The 14,358-nt window shown below is 34.5% G+C and overlaps 3 protein-coding genes across 3 annotated transcripts; all 3 read left to right on the top strand.

Annotated features, from left to right (window-relative positions):
* Nucleotides 1-6,650: 6,650 nt before the first annotated feature.
* On the top strand, nucleotides 6,651-6,983 carry RB195_016814 (uncharacterized protein; the record flags this gene model as incomplete). The annotated part of the gene is made up of 1 exon (XM_064183525.1): nucleotides 6,651-6,983. One exon carries the CDS (start codon nucleotides 6,651-6,653, stop codon nucleotides 6,981-6,983), a length of 333 nt encoding a protein of 110 aa, XP_064039406.1.
* A 3,397-nt stretch (nucleotides 6,984-10,380) lies between these two features.
* On the top strand, nucleotides 10,381-11,348 carry RB195_016813 (uncharacterized protein; the record flags this gene model as incomplete). Its single annotated transcript, XM_064183524.1, has 3 exons — nucleotides 10,381-10,480; nucleotides 11,159-11,259; nucleotides 11,310-11,348. The coding sequence occupies 3 exons, from the start codon at nucleotides 10,381-10,383 to the stop codon at nucleotides 11,346-11,348; spliced, it is 240 nt and encodes a 79-aa protein (XP_064039405.1).
* Nucleotides 11,349-11,568: 220 nt separating this feature from the next.
* RB195_016812 (uncharacterized protein) lies at nucleotides 11,569-11,892 on the top strand (the record flags this gene model as incomplete). Its single annotated transcript, XM_064183523.1, has 1 exon — nucleotides 11,569-11,892. One exon carries the CDS (start codon nucleotides 11,569-11,571, stop codon nucleotides 11,890-11,892), a length of 324 nt encoding a protein of 107 aa, XP_064039404.1.
* Between the last annotated feature and the right edge of the window lie 2,466 nt (nucleotides 11,893-14,358).

The following is a 14,358-nucleotide window of genomic DNA, read 5'->3' as shown; positions in this document are numbered from 1 at the left end:
GAGACAAAGGAAACTAAACACGATGTCGTCATGGGAGTTTCATATCTGTTTCTCAAAAATTTATCCGTTGACGTTTTTTTTTCGGCCCGAGAAGGGTACAGCTGGTAAAAGGCTCCCCAGCTTCTACACGGCTGTCGTGGGTCGTCGAAGCTTTCGGTCAGGCTTTCATCCCTCCGTGGTCGATAAATAGGTCCCAGAGTTTCCCGAAGCAAAAAAGCGCTGACTCGACTTTTTGGCTAGCTCCGGGAAGTCATTGTATAGGCTAGACATGCCTTCGTAAACCTCAAACGATTTTAAATTGGAGTGAACGCGTTGGCGCATCCTTGCCTCATTCTTCACCACCATGAGACTTCTACAGATATAGTTTCAGATAGTTTTATATAAATAGATGGAAAAATTTTAGTGATTATCTGAATGTGTTTGGAATTTTGGCTGGGGATCGTAAGAAAAGTAAATCGTAATCGAGAAGAAAAAAATAACAGACGCTTTTCCTTGCGTTCTAAAGGTCCCAAGCGAACCATAAATAATTCGTAAGACGCCTAGCCACGTATGTAATGAGCTTGTGTACTTGTTTTTTGTCCTATTACACTGCCACCAACTGCTTTGCATTGAAAATTAGGGCAGGAAGCGTTGAGCTAAGTCCCGAGGCAATAAAACTTCGTCTTGAAATCCCGGAATATGCTAAAAATTTTCACAAAATGCTGCGAAATGAAATGGTACAAAATCAATCAAATACATGACTATTTTTTCAAAAAAAACTACACGAAAAAATAAAAAAATATAAAATAAAATACAAAATACAACAAGAACATGTAAAATATACAAAAATATATTAAAAATATATAAAATATATAAAATATAAATATAAAATAAAATATAAATATATAAAAAATATAAATATTATAAAGCATAAAAACAATTTTTAACTTTTTTTATCGCCCAAAAACCTGCATAGCATAATATATATATAGAAAAACAGACCAACATCTAAAACATTGGTTCTAAAGGCAAACAATATATATCGATCGGTCGCAAAAAAAAAGTTAAAAATCGCGAGGTGAATGAGAGATTTCGTGAGTTGGGGAAAGACTACAGTATTCGAATTCAGCCGCGAAAAAAAATTGAAAGAACGATGCTTTAAATTAAATGACGCAGCTGTTGAAGCAAGCAGTAAAGTAAGTGGAGTGAAGTAATGGAACAAAGATGTGCTTACTATCGAAAGAAACGCATCACATCAACGATTAATTATAGTCATTTTACGTTTTTTCAAGGATTTCATTTTTAAATTCAATTTTAATGATTTTTATCTGAGAATTTCAGCTGAACATTGTCTTACACTGTCAAAATTCCACCCCTGAACTTCACACTCTGCAAAAAAAAATTCATGGAAGAGATCGGTTGAAAAACACGATGAAAACTGTCGTCTCAAGGAAATCAAGTTTTTTTTTCCGGATCTACACAACAGAAAAAAATTGTTTCTCTAAAAAAAATGAATGGAAAATTAAAACCGGTACAAATTCACGGTAGACGTTTAAAGCAGACGTTAAGGTAGACGAGAGTTATGGTAATTTAGAGGAAATTCGTAGCGTTTAAAGTACAAATTTAAATCTTTCAGCACAAATCAATGCATTAGTCAACAGATTATGTATATTTTAAAGAAGAAAAACATCATTTGACGGTGGATTTAAAACCCGCCCATTGCTCTCGTTTCGAGAAATCAATCTTTTGAAAAAAAAAGAAAACACCCGCCACCTGCTCATTTAGATACAGTAGAACATTGGATTTACTAAGCATTACTGCATCTCTTTGGTTTTCGATCCACGCAAATTACAGTGACCGAAAGGTTCGCGACAGAACCAGTACTCCACACTTATTTACGCTGCTTATTATTTATTTTTTATGGCGGAGATCAAAAAGAAATAATTTTGAGCATAAAAACACACGAAACAACATGTAACAGTATTTTGTTGTGGATATGAGAGAAGGGAAGTTAGTGAAATTTTCGCAAACACTCCAAAATACACGTGAATAATTCCTTTCTACAGTACTGCTGGCCAAAAATGTGAAGATACGTCTTATAAGTGGATATTTCTTCATGTATTCCTTATTTTTTACACACACATATTCTGTAATTTTATACCATGTAGAAACTTTTTTTTTAAAATTCATTCACTATGTTTTATTCACGTATTCCTAATCTTCTACATGTTCTCTTTGAGCTTAAACAAACCGCAAGGCAGTGAGGATTTTTTCGTGAATAAAATAAATAAAAATTATAAAATCAATTTTTTATGCGATAATTTACTCCTGCTGTTATGCGTGAATGTCGTATGATTCTGGGGGAATGTCTTGTTATCTCCACTTTTTTTTCTTATTTTCGGTGTACATGACGTTTTCTAATCACCTTTTGTTGTCCACAAAAATTATTATGGATGTCTTTCTTTTTACTGCCTTAGAAATTTCCAGTTTTCATTTCGAATCACATGGAGATGAGAATAAGACTAAAGTGCAAAAACTGCTCTGTAAAAAATCAATGAAATTTGAAATGCTTGCTCATTTCAAATCAATCAATTTTTCATGTGGACCATATAATCTGTCATGGAGGGAAAAACCCGATAAAGTTAGGGAATTCCACGTCCACTCAGCTAATTCGTCACTGAGTCGGGTGCCTACGCTCCCCTCACACAGTTAATCGAGCCGCATGTTTGCGGGAAATGGAGAAAGAAGTGATAATTTTTCCATCCACAATGATATCCTGTCATCATCGTCAAAGCTTATGTTATCGCTGATAAGATCTATTACTCTTTATCTTCCAGGATTAAACTTCTAGGATATTCTAGGATTTCTAGGGAAAAAGAAACCTAATTACAGTAACTGAGAAACACAAAATGCTCAGACAATATGCGTTTTACAAACTTTCGTAAACAAGGACAAGCAGGAGGGAATTTTCGATGATCTACAGGCATTCAAAACAATATTTCGGAGGAAAAAGTAGATGATCTTGGTAGGACAAAACCTAGCCAAAAAATCCGCTTCGTTGCTCGCTGCATAAAATTCTCAGCTAACGATGCTATGAGTAAACAAGAGAATCCATGTTGAAAAAAAAACACCAACGTCCATTTTCTGTTCTAATGATTTCATTTGTGCTCTTTTTCATTCAATTTGTTCTCTTTCGCAAAAATTGAAAAGCTCTCGAAATGAGGAAAATGGAAAGAAAGAGTTAATTAAAACCATGGTCATAGATGAAAATGATATCATTTCTGAGCTAAGCTCTGAATATACTCGTTTTTTTTTCATTCACGGCCAAGAGAGCAGAAATTCGTTAGGAACGTTCTCAGGAAGAATCCCAGTTGTTTGTCGTCTCACTTATTTGATGAAATAAATCTGGTTTTATTACACATTCCATTCACAGACCAGCTTCATTTATCACTTTTGAGAAAAAAAAACTTGTTGATATTGCTTTAGTTCAAACGAGAAGCCTTAGATTAGAAGATTGTTTTGAAAAGAAAATCTACCGTAAAAAAAAAACAAAGAGACACTTTTCGAAAGAAAAAGCAGATTAAACTAAGTTACTAATTTACGTCTTTGCCAATAATTTTTTTTTGTTCCTTGTTTTTCAGGAAGAAAAATCAGGGGAAAAAAACGTGATGTAAACTAAGAAGAGAAAACTAAAGCAGGACAGCACTGCAACGCTGTGAAATGTTGTCGCATTCGTTCAAATTAAGTGTTCACTGTTCAGAGCGAAGGCAGAGAGAGCAAGAAAACAGAAATAAAACCAAAACAACCCTTAGAGAGGGATAAACCTTCTAAACACTACGAAATAAGAGAAAAATGGATAGAATATTTAAGCGGAGTAAGGACAAATCAGTGGACGGGGAACAATTCTCGCAGGATTTGATGATTCGCCCACATTGCCTGTTCTTTTTCTGAATGATGAAATGAAAAAACATGATTTATAAAATAACCCTGAAGTAATAGGAGTGGTGTTGTTGATTCACGGCAAAATACAGTAACCGCTGATAGGAATCATTGTGTTTAAGCGGTGCTGAACTATGATGTCCAGAAATTAAAACCTTCGAGCACGCGCCGAAATAGATTTGTCCCGGGGAAGGGAGAAAAAAGCTCCAGTTCCAGAAGTCAGCATCATCCATAACGTATTGTTTGTCGCATTGGCTGCTTATCTAACGTATTTCTTGGACAACACCTATTCTATCAGCACTATTAAAATTCGTATAGCAACGAAATCGAGGTGGTTTTTCGAAGCGGCGAAAACGTGACATCCGAAAAAAAACCCCTCGCTACCAACATAACCCCGCTGATAAGATTCAGTAGAAACGATTAAACTAGGAGGAAACGGGGCAGTAAGAAAAAAAAAACATATTTTGATTTGATGAAAAGTGCATGAACGCACGCACAAAGCACAGCGTCGACACATCGTCGATCGACGACGAAAATGAGGAGGAGGAGGAGGAGGCATGCCTTCCCAATCCTCATAAACATTCCATGAACAACCAGGTGCAGTTTATGGTTTCCTTAAACTTAAATCACTTGAACTCAAAGAGAATCCCTTCAAAAATACAACTAAATCAAAATTTAAAATCACATTTTTTAACAAATATTAAAAGATCTTGCACTGGAACCGAGTTGCCCCGTGGATAATCGACTGCGGAAGTGGATCGATAGGGATTCATATTTAAGAAGCAGCAAAATCTCCATGAAAAGAGTCCAGAGAAGAAAAAAAAAGAAAAAAGGTAAAAAAAGAAAGCTGAGGGCACAGGCCACCCACCCATGGTGTGAATGGGAACATCTGTGAATAAGGCAGTCAATTGTTAGTAGATCAAAGAAACAAGGTCAATACTGGTAGATCACTCAGTCAGTGGAATTTCAACTTTTTTCACTTTTTCACTTTTTCAATTTCAATTTCAGTGGTGGTTTCCCCTTTTTCTTCTTCGGATTTCTAGGAATTTCTTGGAAAATAAATTTACTTGTAATCCTCTACTATTTTGAACTGATATGTTATAGGATTATAGATATAGGTATCATATTATATATATTATTATATAACATTGTATTATAGGTATAGGTATTATAGATTTGTTATTGGGACGTATTCAGCACTATTTTATAAACTAACAAATAACAAATAAAGCAATAAATAAAGAGAAAATTACATAAGAAAGAGAAATAATAAGAAGAAATAACAACAAATAGATGAGAAAAATAGAAAAAAATAACAAAAAGAATTAAGAATAATAGGAAAATGAGAAGATGGTAGAATATAAATATGAAGATGAAAAATGATTGATCTGAAGCGTTCAAGTTAATTTCACAGCTCTACCAGCTCTCAGAATAGTCAGCTCACTTCACCCGTGTTCTTTTTTTTGTTGTTGCACGGATGCGTTGATGATCCCAGAGTGCATTGGCTCAGCATGTGCTTATTTACACATTACATCAAAGCGGCATATGGCAGGATTTTCCTACGTTTGAACCGAATCCAACGTTGGGAAGCTCAATTTTATGATTTTTTCTGATTGGGTTTCTCGGATATGTCTTTCGTTCCTTGTTAAGGTTCATTTCGGGCGCATAAGAGCGTTCAACGTCTGTCTTTTGCGCAATCCACGGCGATACATTTTTGATTATGAAGGAAATAGAGCATGTATAATATAATTTTTTTTTAGTTTTGCATTTAAATATACAAGCAAGATCCTCTAACAGAAGAAAATAGGTTTAGAAAAAAGCTAAGGGAGATTTGCAGCGATATTTGTGATACCTTAGTGACGGTGCACATTTTCACGTGTTTCAAGGTCCCAAGAAATATGTGCTTGCCATGTACCAGTACAATTAAGAAAAGAAAAGAGAGAAAATGAGAGAAAAATCACTAATCCTTTCCTGTTTTGCGGTTGTGCGTTCGGGCATGCGCACCGGGACCGGAGTCAGTAAGTATAAACGGGAGTCGGTAAGTATAAACACCCTCGATGGTAGGCGTGTAATTGAAATTCAATCATTTTCACAATTTTCTTCTTTGACAACTAATAAAGTGTATTTCTAAACAAAAAAAATCTGTTTACTGTGAGTTTTCAAAGTTAACCACCAATACTTTAAGCTGAAACACAATGGGGAACATAAAGCGTACCATATTCTTGCATTATAAATGTCCAGAATTGAAAAATTTTAGCAACTGAACAATTTAATAAATTTTATAGCACGTTTGCACCTCAATAAAACTCCAACTTTTTCCATTAAAAACTGAACTGAAATTAAATATCAAATGTTTTAAATCTTAAATTTTGAAATTATAAACAAAAAACAATAATATGACTTACAGTACTATCAGAAATTAAGACAAATCAAACCTCCTTTATCGCAAATACCGAGCGATTGTCGCCCAGAAAGAAGCATATTTACTAGAAAAAAACCTTCCCATAAAAATCTCGTGATATTCCATAAACATGACAATTTTAAATTCCAATTTGTTCCACTCTTCTTTTTTCGTTCATTTGATTTCTTTCCATAAATTAGAGATAGCTCATGTTTAGCCAACGAAACAACAAATAAAATTATCAGTATATTGATTGACATTTGAGGAAAAGAGAAGCCGTTTCCATGGGTAGACTTTATCTTTGTGGTTATGAATTGTCAATAGAAAAGGAATGATGTGTAATAAAGGGAAAAAGTTTAAATGTTGTGTGTGTGCTCCTACTACACCCACATTTTGCGCTGAGAAAATAGAGAATATATTATTATTATTATTATTATTATTATTATTATTATTATTATTATTATTATTATTATTATTACTATTATTATTATTATTACTATTATTATTATTATTGTTATTATTATTATTATTTATTATTATTATTATTATTATTATCATTATTATTATTATTATTATTATTATTATTATTATTATTATTATTATTATTATTATTATTATTATTATTATTATTATTATTATTATTATTGCCCAGTCGGATCTTTGATTGACCTGATCTTCTTTGACTTTGTACTGAGGGTGAGCATATATGATGTCATTATAACTAACTTATGATAAAAATATTCTTTTATATTTTTTGTGAAGATTATAGTTGTCTGCTTATATGAAGTTATTTATTCATAAAAGGTTGTTCATATGTACCCGCAAATGTCATATCCAATGAAGTCAGGTATAGCGCAGTGGGTAAGTTGTCCGCTGTAGCCGCACAGCGGAAGGTTCGAAACCGCCCTAGTGAAAACCAAGCCTTTCATCCCTCCGGGATCGATAAATTGGTGCCAGACTTGTCTGGTTTGATAAAATCACTGACGTAATCATCGACTGGGACCCACAAGTCATTTGCGTAGGCCAACACTCGTTCAAAAATTACTCAACTATTATGAATTGCAGTAAAACGCGTTGGCGCATCCTAAGTGGATTAATACGCAAGAGAATTTTACCCTTTAGACACTTTCAATCACAGACAAAAAACCGAAATTTAAAATAAAAAATAAAAATAATAAAATAAATAGATGAATAAAATATATTATAATATAACCTCAACCCCTCTCTTCTTCAAACCTCGTCATTATGGGATTAGATAGCGGTAGATAGATAAGGTAATATGTTTAAAAAAAACTATAATGCAATTGTAAATAATTAAGCGATTACAAATGAATTAACTATATTATAGCTCCGAATTTATGTTTTCTTGTTTATATTACAGCTCTGAATTTATGTTTTCTTGTTTTGCAGGCGTGATTTTGGTGATTATTTTTTCTAGAAGACGTTTCATGGTGTTTCAATATGAACACTCGTTTTTATGAAAGATCCGAAAATGATTTGAGGTTTTTAGTGCTATGCATATACCATGAAACTCCTCCTCATTCCTTGCCGAACCTCAATATCTATTCCTTCTCGTTGTCCTTGTCGAGCCTCAATTTCGTTCCAAGTACAACACGCAAGAACTCGAAAATAAACCCGGCCAGTCTCACCGACTATCGGTGAGACTGGTGAACCACTGAGTTCTTACGGTACTGTGCAGTATCCTTATGTATTGGTGTCTGGATAACGCTAAAGAGCTGCATGTGAGGCAATGTCTCAAAGCTCAGAGAGTCTTATGGCATAAGAATGGCATAAGGTCATTGGAAATTGATGAGCACTCATTTCTGTTATTCATGGATGGGGATTCCTGGCGGATTCGTGACGGAAATTTGACAGAGTGCTCCCAGTTCCTTTTCAACGTGATGGTTCACCAGCATTGCTAGTCGATTAGAGTGGTCAATTTGTTTTTTTTCCTGCTTGGAATTCTTTCGTGGTGCAATCCGGACGATATTGAGTTTCGACAAGGAATGAGGAGGAGTTTGATGGGATATGCATAGTCTGAAAAACCTCAAATCATTTTCGGGTCTTTCATAAAGATGAGGTTGTTGAAATATGGAACGAAACGTCATTTTTTGAGAAAAAAAACCACCAAAACCTCGTCTGCAAAACAAGAAAACATAAATTCAAAGCTATAAACATAGTTAATTCATTTGTAATCGCTTAATTATTTACTTTAATTGCATTAAAGTTTTTCTTAACGTATTATCTTATCTTTCTATCGCTATCTAAACAGGACAAGTAATAGGTGATTACAGTCCAGATATACTCCGGTGATAGATCTCCAGCAGTGATAATATGACCATAAAATTCAGAAAAAAAAGAAAGTTTGCTGCAAAACGTTCGCGCATCATCGCATCAAATTCGAATATTCGAGACCATTCAACTAATCGTTTTCAACTCAAATTTTGAAATTTAATTTTAATTGTTTACTATTTTTCATTCTTTTTATTTTTTTTTATTTGGTAATTTTGCGCACTCATGAATCGCTCAACAATTTTGATGGAAGAGATTCCCTTTCCTTTAAAATAATTTTCCTTCAAAAATCAAAAAATTTGCTTTTATCAGAATTATATAAATTATTCAAGGTGGATATTTAAGCGAAACTAACCCCAGGTCCTCTCTCTCTCCGTGTTTTTTCAATTACGTAATTTCTTTTCTTTTCAAATTTTTCGGTTCTTTCTTGGCATTCCTTTTTTCACCTTATACAAAAGAACTAAAAATTCAAAAAAACATGACTTGAAATTTAAAAATCGACCATAAAATTGACAACACCTCTTTGCTCTTGCATTTGCTAACATTATGGATATTTTATCATTGTTCTACCGTAGAGAACAAAGAAACAAATTTTCCGGAGATATCAGTGAATCGTTTTTTGCATTCCGGCACTTATGTACACATTTAAAAGTGTCATTACAGCACGTTTATGTCAATCTGAAGGTAGTTAATTATTTTCAAGGACAAACGAGGACGAAACGGACAAAAATCAATCCGATAACTATCCTTGATTTTCTGGGAAATGAGGAAATTTATTACTTACGGTGAAACAATGCACGATTAGGTCCTTATATAAAATCACACACTTATATCTACCGTAACTTACATACTCCGTATGATTTTTGCTTCAGTTTATCTCTCAATTTATTAGCAACGAAACTGAGTAAGAAATCGTGTGAAAACATGATTTTTTTTTTTCGTATTTTCTTATTCATTCGATTTTTTTCATCAAAATTTTGCATTCAATTTTTCTCCGATGGTTATCCTGTCCACTCAAAACTCCAGGGAGATTCAAAACTTGACTCTTTTTGAGGCCAAATCCATAATTTCCACAGTAATAAGAAATTACCCAATACAGTGTAAGTTTTCAGTTCATATATCCATGAGCAAACCGAACTGAGGTAAAGAATTATGCTGACAAAAATGAGGAAAGTAGAACAGCTGAAAACTAATCGATAGAACTGATAAAATTGTCATATAACATATAAAACGTGCTCATCTATCACCATTTATTGTGTTCGAGAACAAATTTCAAAAAAAAAATTATTGACCGCTTTCAGATGAAGGCATGCGTTATTTCCATGAAAACGCTTTCCATGAAAAATTACCTATTTTATGGCTTAATGATAACAGTTTTCCAAGAAGCAAACATTTTGAATGAATTTAATTGGAATTCTATTCTCAGTAGCTTTTATGCCAACCCTGTGAGCAGAAAGAATAAATCGTTAGAAAATTATGCCTTCTGTTTAGTATTCTATTTAAAATTCTATTTTATTATTCTATTTACGCTCATTTTTTGGGGAGAAAATAACAATTTATGAAGGAATAAAGAAACTGTGACGTGCCGTGAATAAATCCACTCGGGATGCACCTACTGACCTGTGATCGACTTCAAAGCGGAATCGTTTGAGGTTTATTAACGAGTGTGCAACCAATAAAATGACTTCCGGGGGCTAGCCGATCAATTAAATCACTATTTTTAATCAACCAGACCTTTTTCTGATACCAACTCGTCCGGTCCTAGATGAATGAAAGCTTTGGTTGGTTTCGACCGAATTAGAACCATCGACTGTGCTGTTACAGCGAAACCTCCTAGTAACTTTACAAAGAAAACGATGACGAGGAATGGTACAGGTCCAACGACGTCCACATGGTACGTTTAGAAGACGGAGCAGATTTCAGAAGGGCGTCTTTTTCCACATAATAGAAAAATGAATGTTTGATTGCTAATTGGCTCTGCTAGAGTCTATTTAAAGGCCAACCAACGGGAATTCTTTGCTTCTTCTCAAGAATAATGTCGTCAATTCAACGATGATTAGTAGAAGAAATGCAAATTAGCCCATTTGTAGTCCATTTGTTCTTGCATTTCAAAGAAAATCCAACAAAAAACGCACGCTTTCCATTGCACCGTTCAAAAGACCACAAGAATTTTTCTCATTCCTTGACACAATTAATCATTGAATAAGAGGCACGTATTTAGTTCGACGAGGGAAAATTATCGGACTTGGTCAGTTAAAATATGAATAGTGTCTAATTTTCTCTGTGAACATGACCCGCTTCTGATTATTCTTGATACTTCTAGCAGTTCTTGCAGTTGTTGCCACTGAAATTCCACAAATTCTTCTCCCATCCCTTCCAGAATAAGAGCCATGTATACAGGGTGCGCTACAATCATAACGAAAGCATGTGCGCGGACAATTTGACGTCCTGTACGGAGCTTCTGCTTTTTTCTGTGCTTTTCTTGTTTTTATTGCGTTAACTTGATCATGTTTATCTCATTCAAGCATGAAAATATGTCATTTTCAGGGTGGTCCAACATCCAGATCCGTTCAGATCGATCATTTCCGGTTCTCAAGTTCTCCTGCCACCGCTCTTTAATCGCTGAGCTTCATCGCCAAAGTTTTTCGGCACGTGAGATTCATCAGTGTCTTGGAGTACATCAAAGTGTTACTTGTAGATCCATGAGCCGCTACAAGAACTTAAGAACCGAAGATGATCGATCTGGACGAGGAAGAGTTGTATCCGTGACCACTACGAGCGAGCTCAGACAGGTACGCGAATTCGCACGGAGCCGGCGCGCTCGGTCCGCCCAGTGTCACGAGAAATAGGCATCAGGCAGACTTTTGAAGGATAGATTGCTACCTTGAGCTAAAGCTCACTCTGGAATCCGTCCTTGGATCCACCAGCAGGACGGAGCCCCTGCTTACAAGACAAGAATGGTGCAGAACTGGTGCAAGGCAAACTTTCCCGACTTCATCAGCTTTGACGAGTGGCCGGGCAACTTTTCGGGTTTGATTGCGATAGAATACAGTGTCTGGTCGATTTTGGAAGCGAAACGTTGCTCGAAACCTCACCAATCTGTGGATTATCTAAAGAAACCTCTCCAGAGGGAATGGGACGAGCTCAACGCGCCATTCTTGCGTGTCACAGTCGATGCCTTCTCGAACCGCCTCAAGGCCTGTATCCATACCAATGGAGGTATTCTCAAAATTAAAATGTTCCTTTTGATTTACAATAAAGCAATAAATGTTGATACATAGTTGGTTTCTCAAAATTGTTACATTTTCGCTCCAGACAGTTGGAATATCTTTTCGCTATAAATATGGCGCATCCCGCACAGAAAAATAGAAAGTTTAATTTTTTATTTTTAAATTCCCTCAAATTCAAGAACATACACATTTTATCTCTAAGTTTCTGTAAGAATTCCTGAATAAGCGCTAGGACCATTAAAAAGAAAGAAGAAAGAAACAGAGCTTTACACAGGTTTTAGTATTTCAATTTGCAGAAATTGAAATAAAAAAACTTAGAATCATATAAATAAAATTTTTAAAAAAACCTTCTCACGAAAGATTATCAGTCAAAGAAGGGTTACTTCACAAAATATCTCCAACAGGTGGCCTCCACGACTTAGTTCAGACCGCAAATTTATGACTGCACTCTTTTTTGGTTTTCCTGGAAAAGCTTTTACTTCATTACTACTCCACCACTACTATTTTTTATTCAAATATACAAACAAATATAAGTAGAAATAAATAAAGGTACGTAAAATAAAACTGAACATTACAACAAAATTGTCCTAAAAACATAGCTATCTGATCGATACTGAGTTCAAGAAAAAGATCAAGAAGTCAAAAAATATGTATGTAGGAAAGGAATGAATTAGTACGGTGAAAAAAAAGGAAAAAGAAGTATTAATGTTTCAAATTTAAATGTAGAGCTAGTAGAAGAAGAAGAAGCAGGTTTTGTGGTGGAATGCCCAAAGACATGAATGATTATCTTCGCTTTACACAGTACACATAAAACATAGGACGATGGACTGGGACGATAGTGATCACCGTACATAAATACTATGTGACGAACATGATATGATCCTAACAATTTTCGATCTTTACAGCTCTTTTCCGCCTCGTCAAAACAGCTGAGCGATATTCGACGAACTTCTGTCGTGAATGACGTGTCAAAGTACAACATGATCGAAATTTTTCTAGTGAAATCCATGAAAAAACGAGGAAATGAGAAGTACGTACGAAAAAAAGAGTGATCCTACAGAAAACAAAAATTGTTAAGCATAAACATAATATCACTAAATATCGGGTTTTCGTAGAACTGAATGTATAGCTACATAGTGGAATGGGAAGTTTCTGAAATGAATGCGAATTGCCGCCTGATCGAAGATCATCGATCAATCATTTGACCACTATGTATAGCTTTTCGGATTCTTTTAGGGTAGTAGGTTATGTATGACGAAAATTACGAATAAGATACGAAAATTTGTTTGATCATTTAAAATTTTACCACTTTACCATAATCAATCAACATTTTCTCGCCTTTTTCAGCTTTTTTTTAACTTCGTAGTGAAACCAAAGAAAATATTTTTCAAAAAAAACTTTCACTAAAAAATTGATAGAATAGATCTTGGTAATAATAGGGCGGTAAGTTCAAAGTAGTGGTTTGTTTATGTAGATTTTTATTTTCAAAGGTAAACAGAAAAAATTTCTGGAGAAAAAAAAGGGATAATAAATAAAATTAAAATAAAGATTAAAGAGGAGAAATGTGAATAGAGGATAAGTCTGGGAAGAGGACTGAAGTGTTTGCGACAGTTTAATTACGGTATTGAGCAATATTCAGCATTCTGCCTCTAACTTAACTTCTAATCCAATCCAGGGTCATTTCCCAATCTGGATGCGATTTTTTGGAATTTCGCAAATCGATATCTGGTCTCGTTTAAGAGGAAAACTCTAAGGTTTCAGTAAGACACCAGTAAGTAAAGCTGTAACCTAGTTATTCATTACTAAATATTGAGACTGTATATCGATTTGAAATGCGAAGAAATAGTATCGATTAAGAAATGACCTTGGATTAGATTAAACTGAATTATTAGTTCAATATTCAACATAATGATTATTCACGGATCTATTAAGGAAATAAAGAAAAGTTCTGTTAAAAACCAGGAAAAACGCAAACGACATCTGATCTAACTTTCCACTTTCTTCATCGTTTTTTCTTTTTTTTTTTTGTAAACACATCACACTGACAAGTGTTAACCCCCAATGACGTAAAGAATAGGTCTTTGAAACTTTACATGTGGACAAAACAAGTAGGACGAACACCTACGACAGATGGAAGGCTACTGTAAGATGAATGAGGTCCTAACAAGCGCAATTGTCTGTATATGATAGAACTTTCGCCATTCACCCGACATTTCTGTTGTTCTAAAAATAAAAATAAAAAATAATCATCTCAAATAAACAAATTGCTCATATTACACCATTTGTTTCCATTAATTTGAAACAGTTGTAATATGTCTAAGTGCAGATTGCGAACAGTTTGTTTACTTCTATGTTGACTCATCAAAATATCCATGCTTCTTTCTGAAGATTTTTTGCTTACTTTTTTTGTTGACTTCACCCACCAATCCATCCATGTTTTTTTTAGATGAACTCGTACGAAGTCGTCACTCATTAGAAACTCTTTTTCTTTCTGCAGCATTATGCTTCCTTTGTTCT

This window comes from Necator americanus, chromosome II (assembly GCF_031761385.1).
Source record: "Necator americanus strain Aroian chromosome II, whole genome shotgun sequence".
Classification (NCBI taxonomy): Eukaryota; Metazoa; Nematoda; class Chromadorea; order Rhabditida; family Ancylostomatidae; genus Necator; species Necator americanus.
The sequence above is the reverse complement of the archived record's forward strand: the minus strand, read 5'-3'. Positions and strand labels throughout refer to the sequence as shown.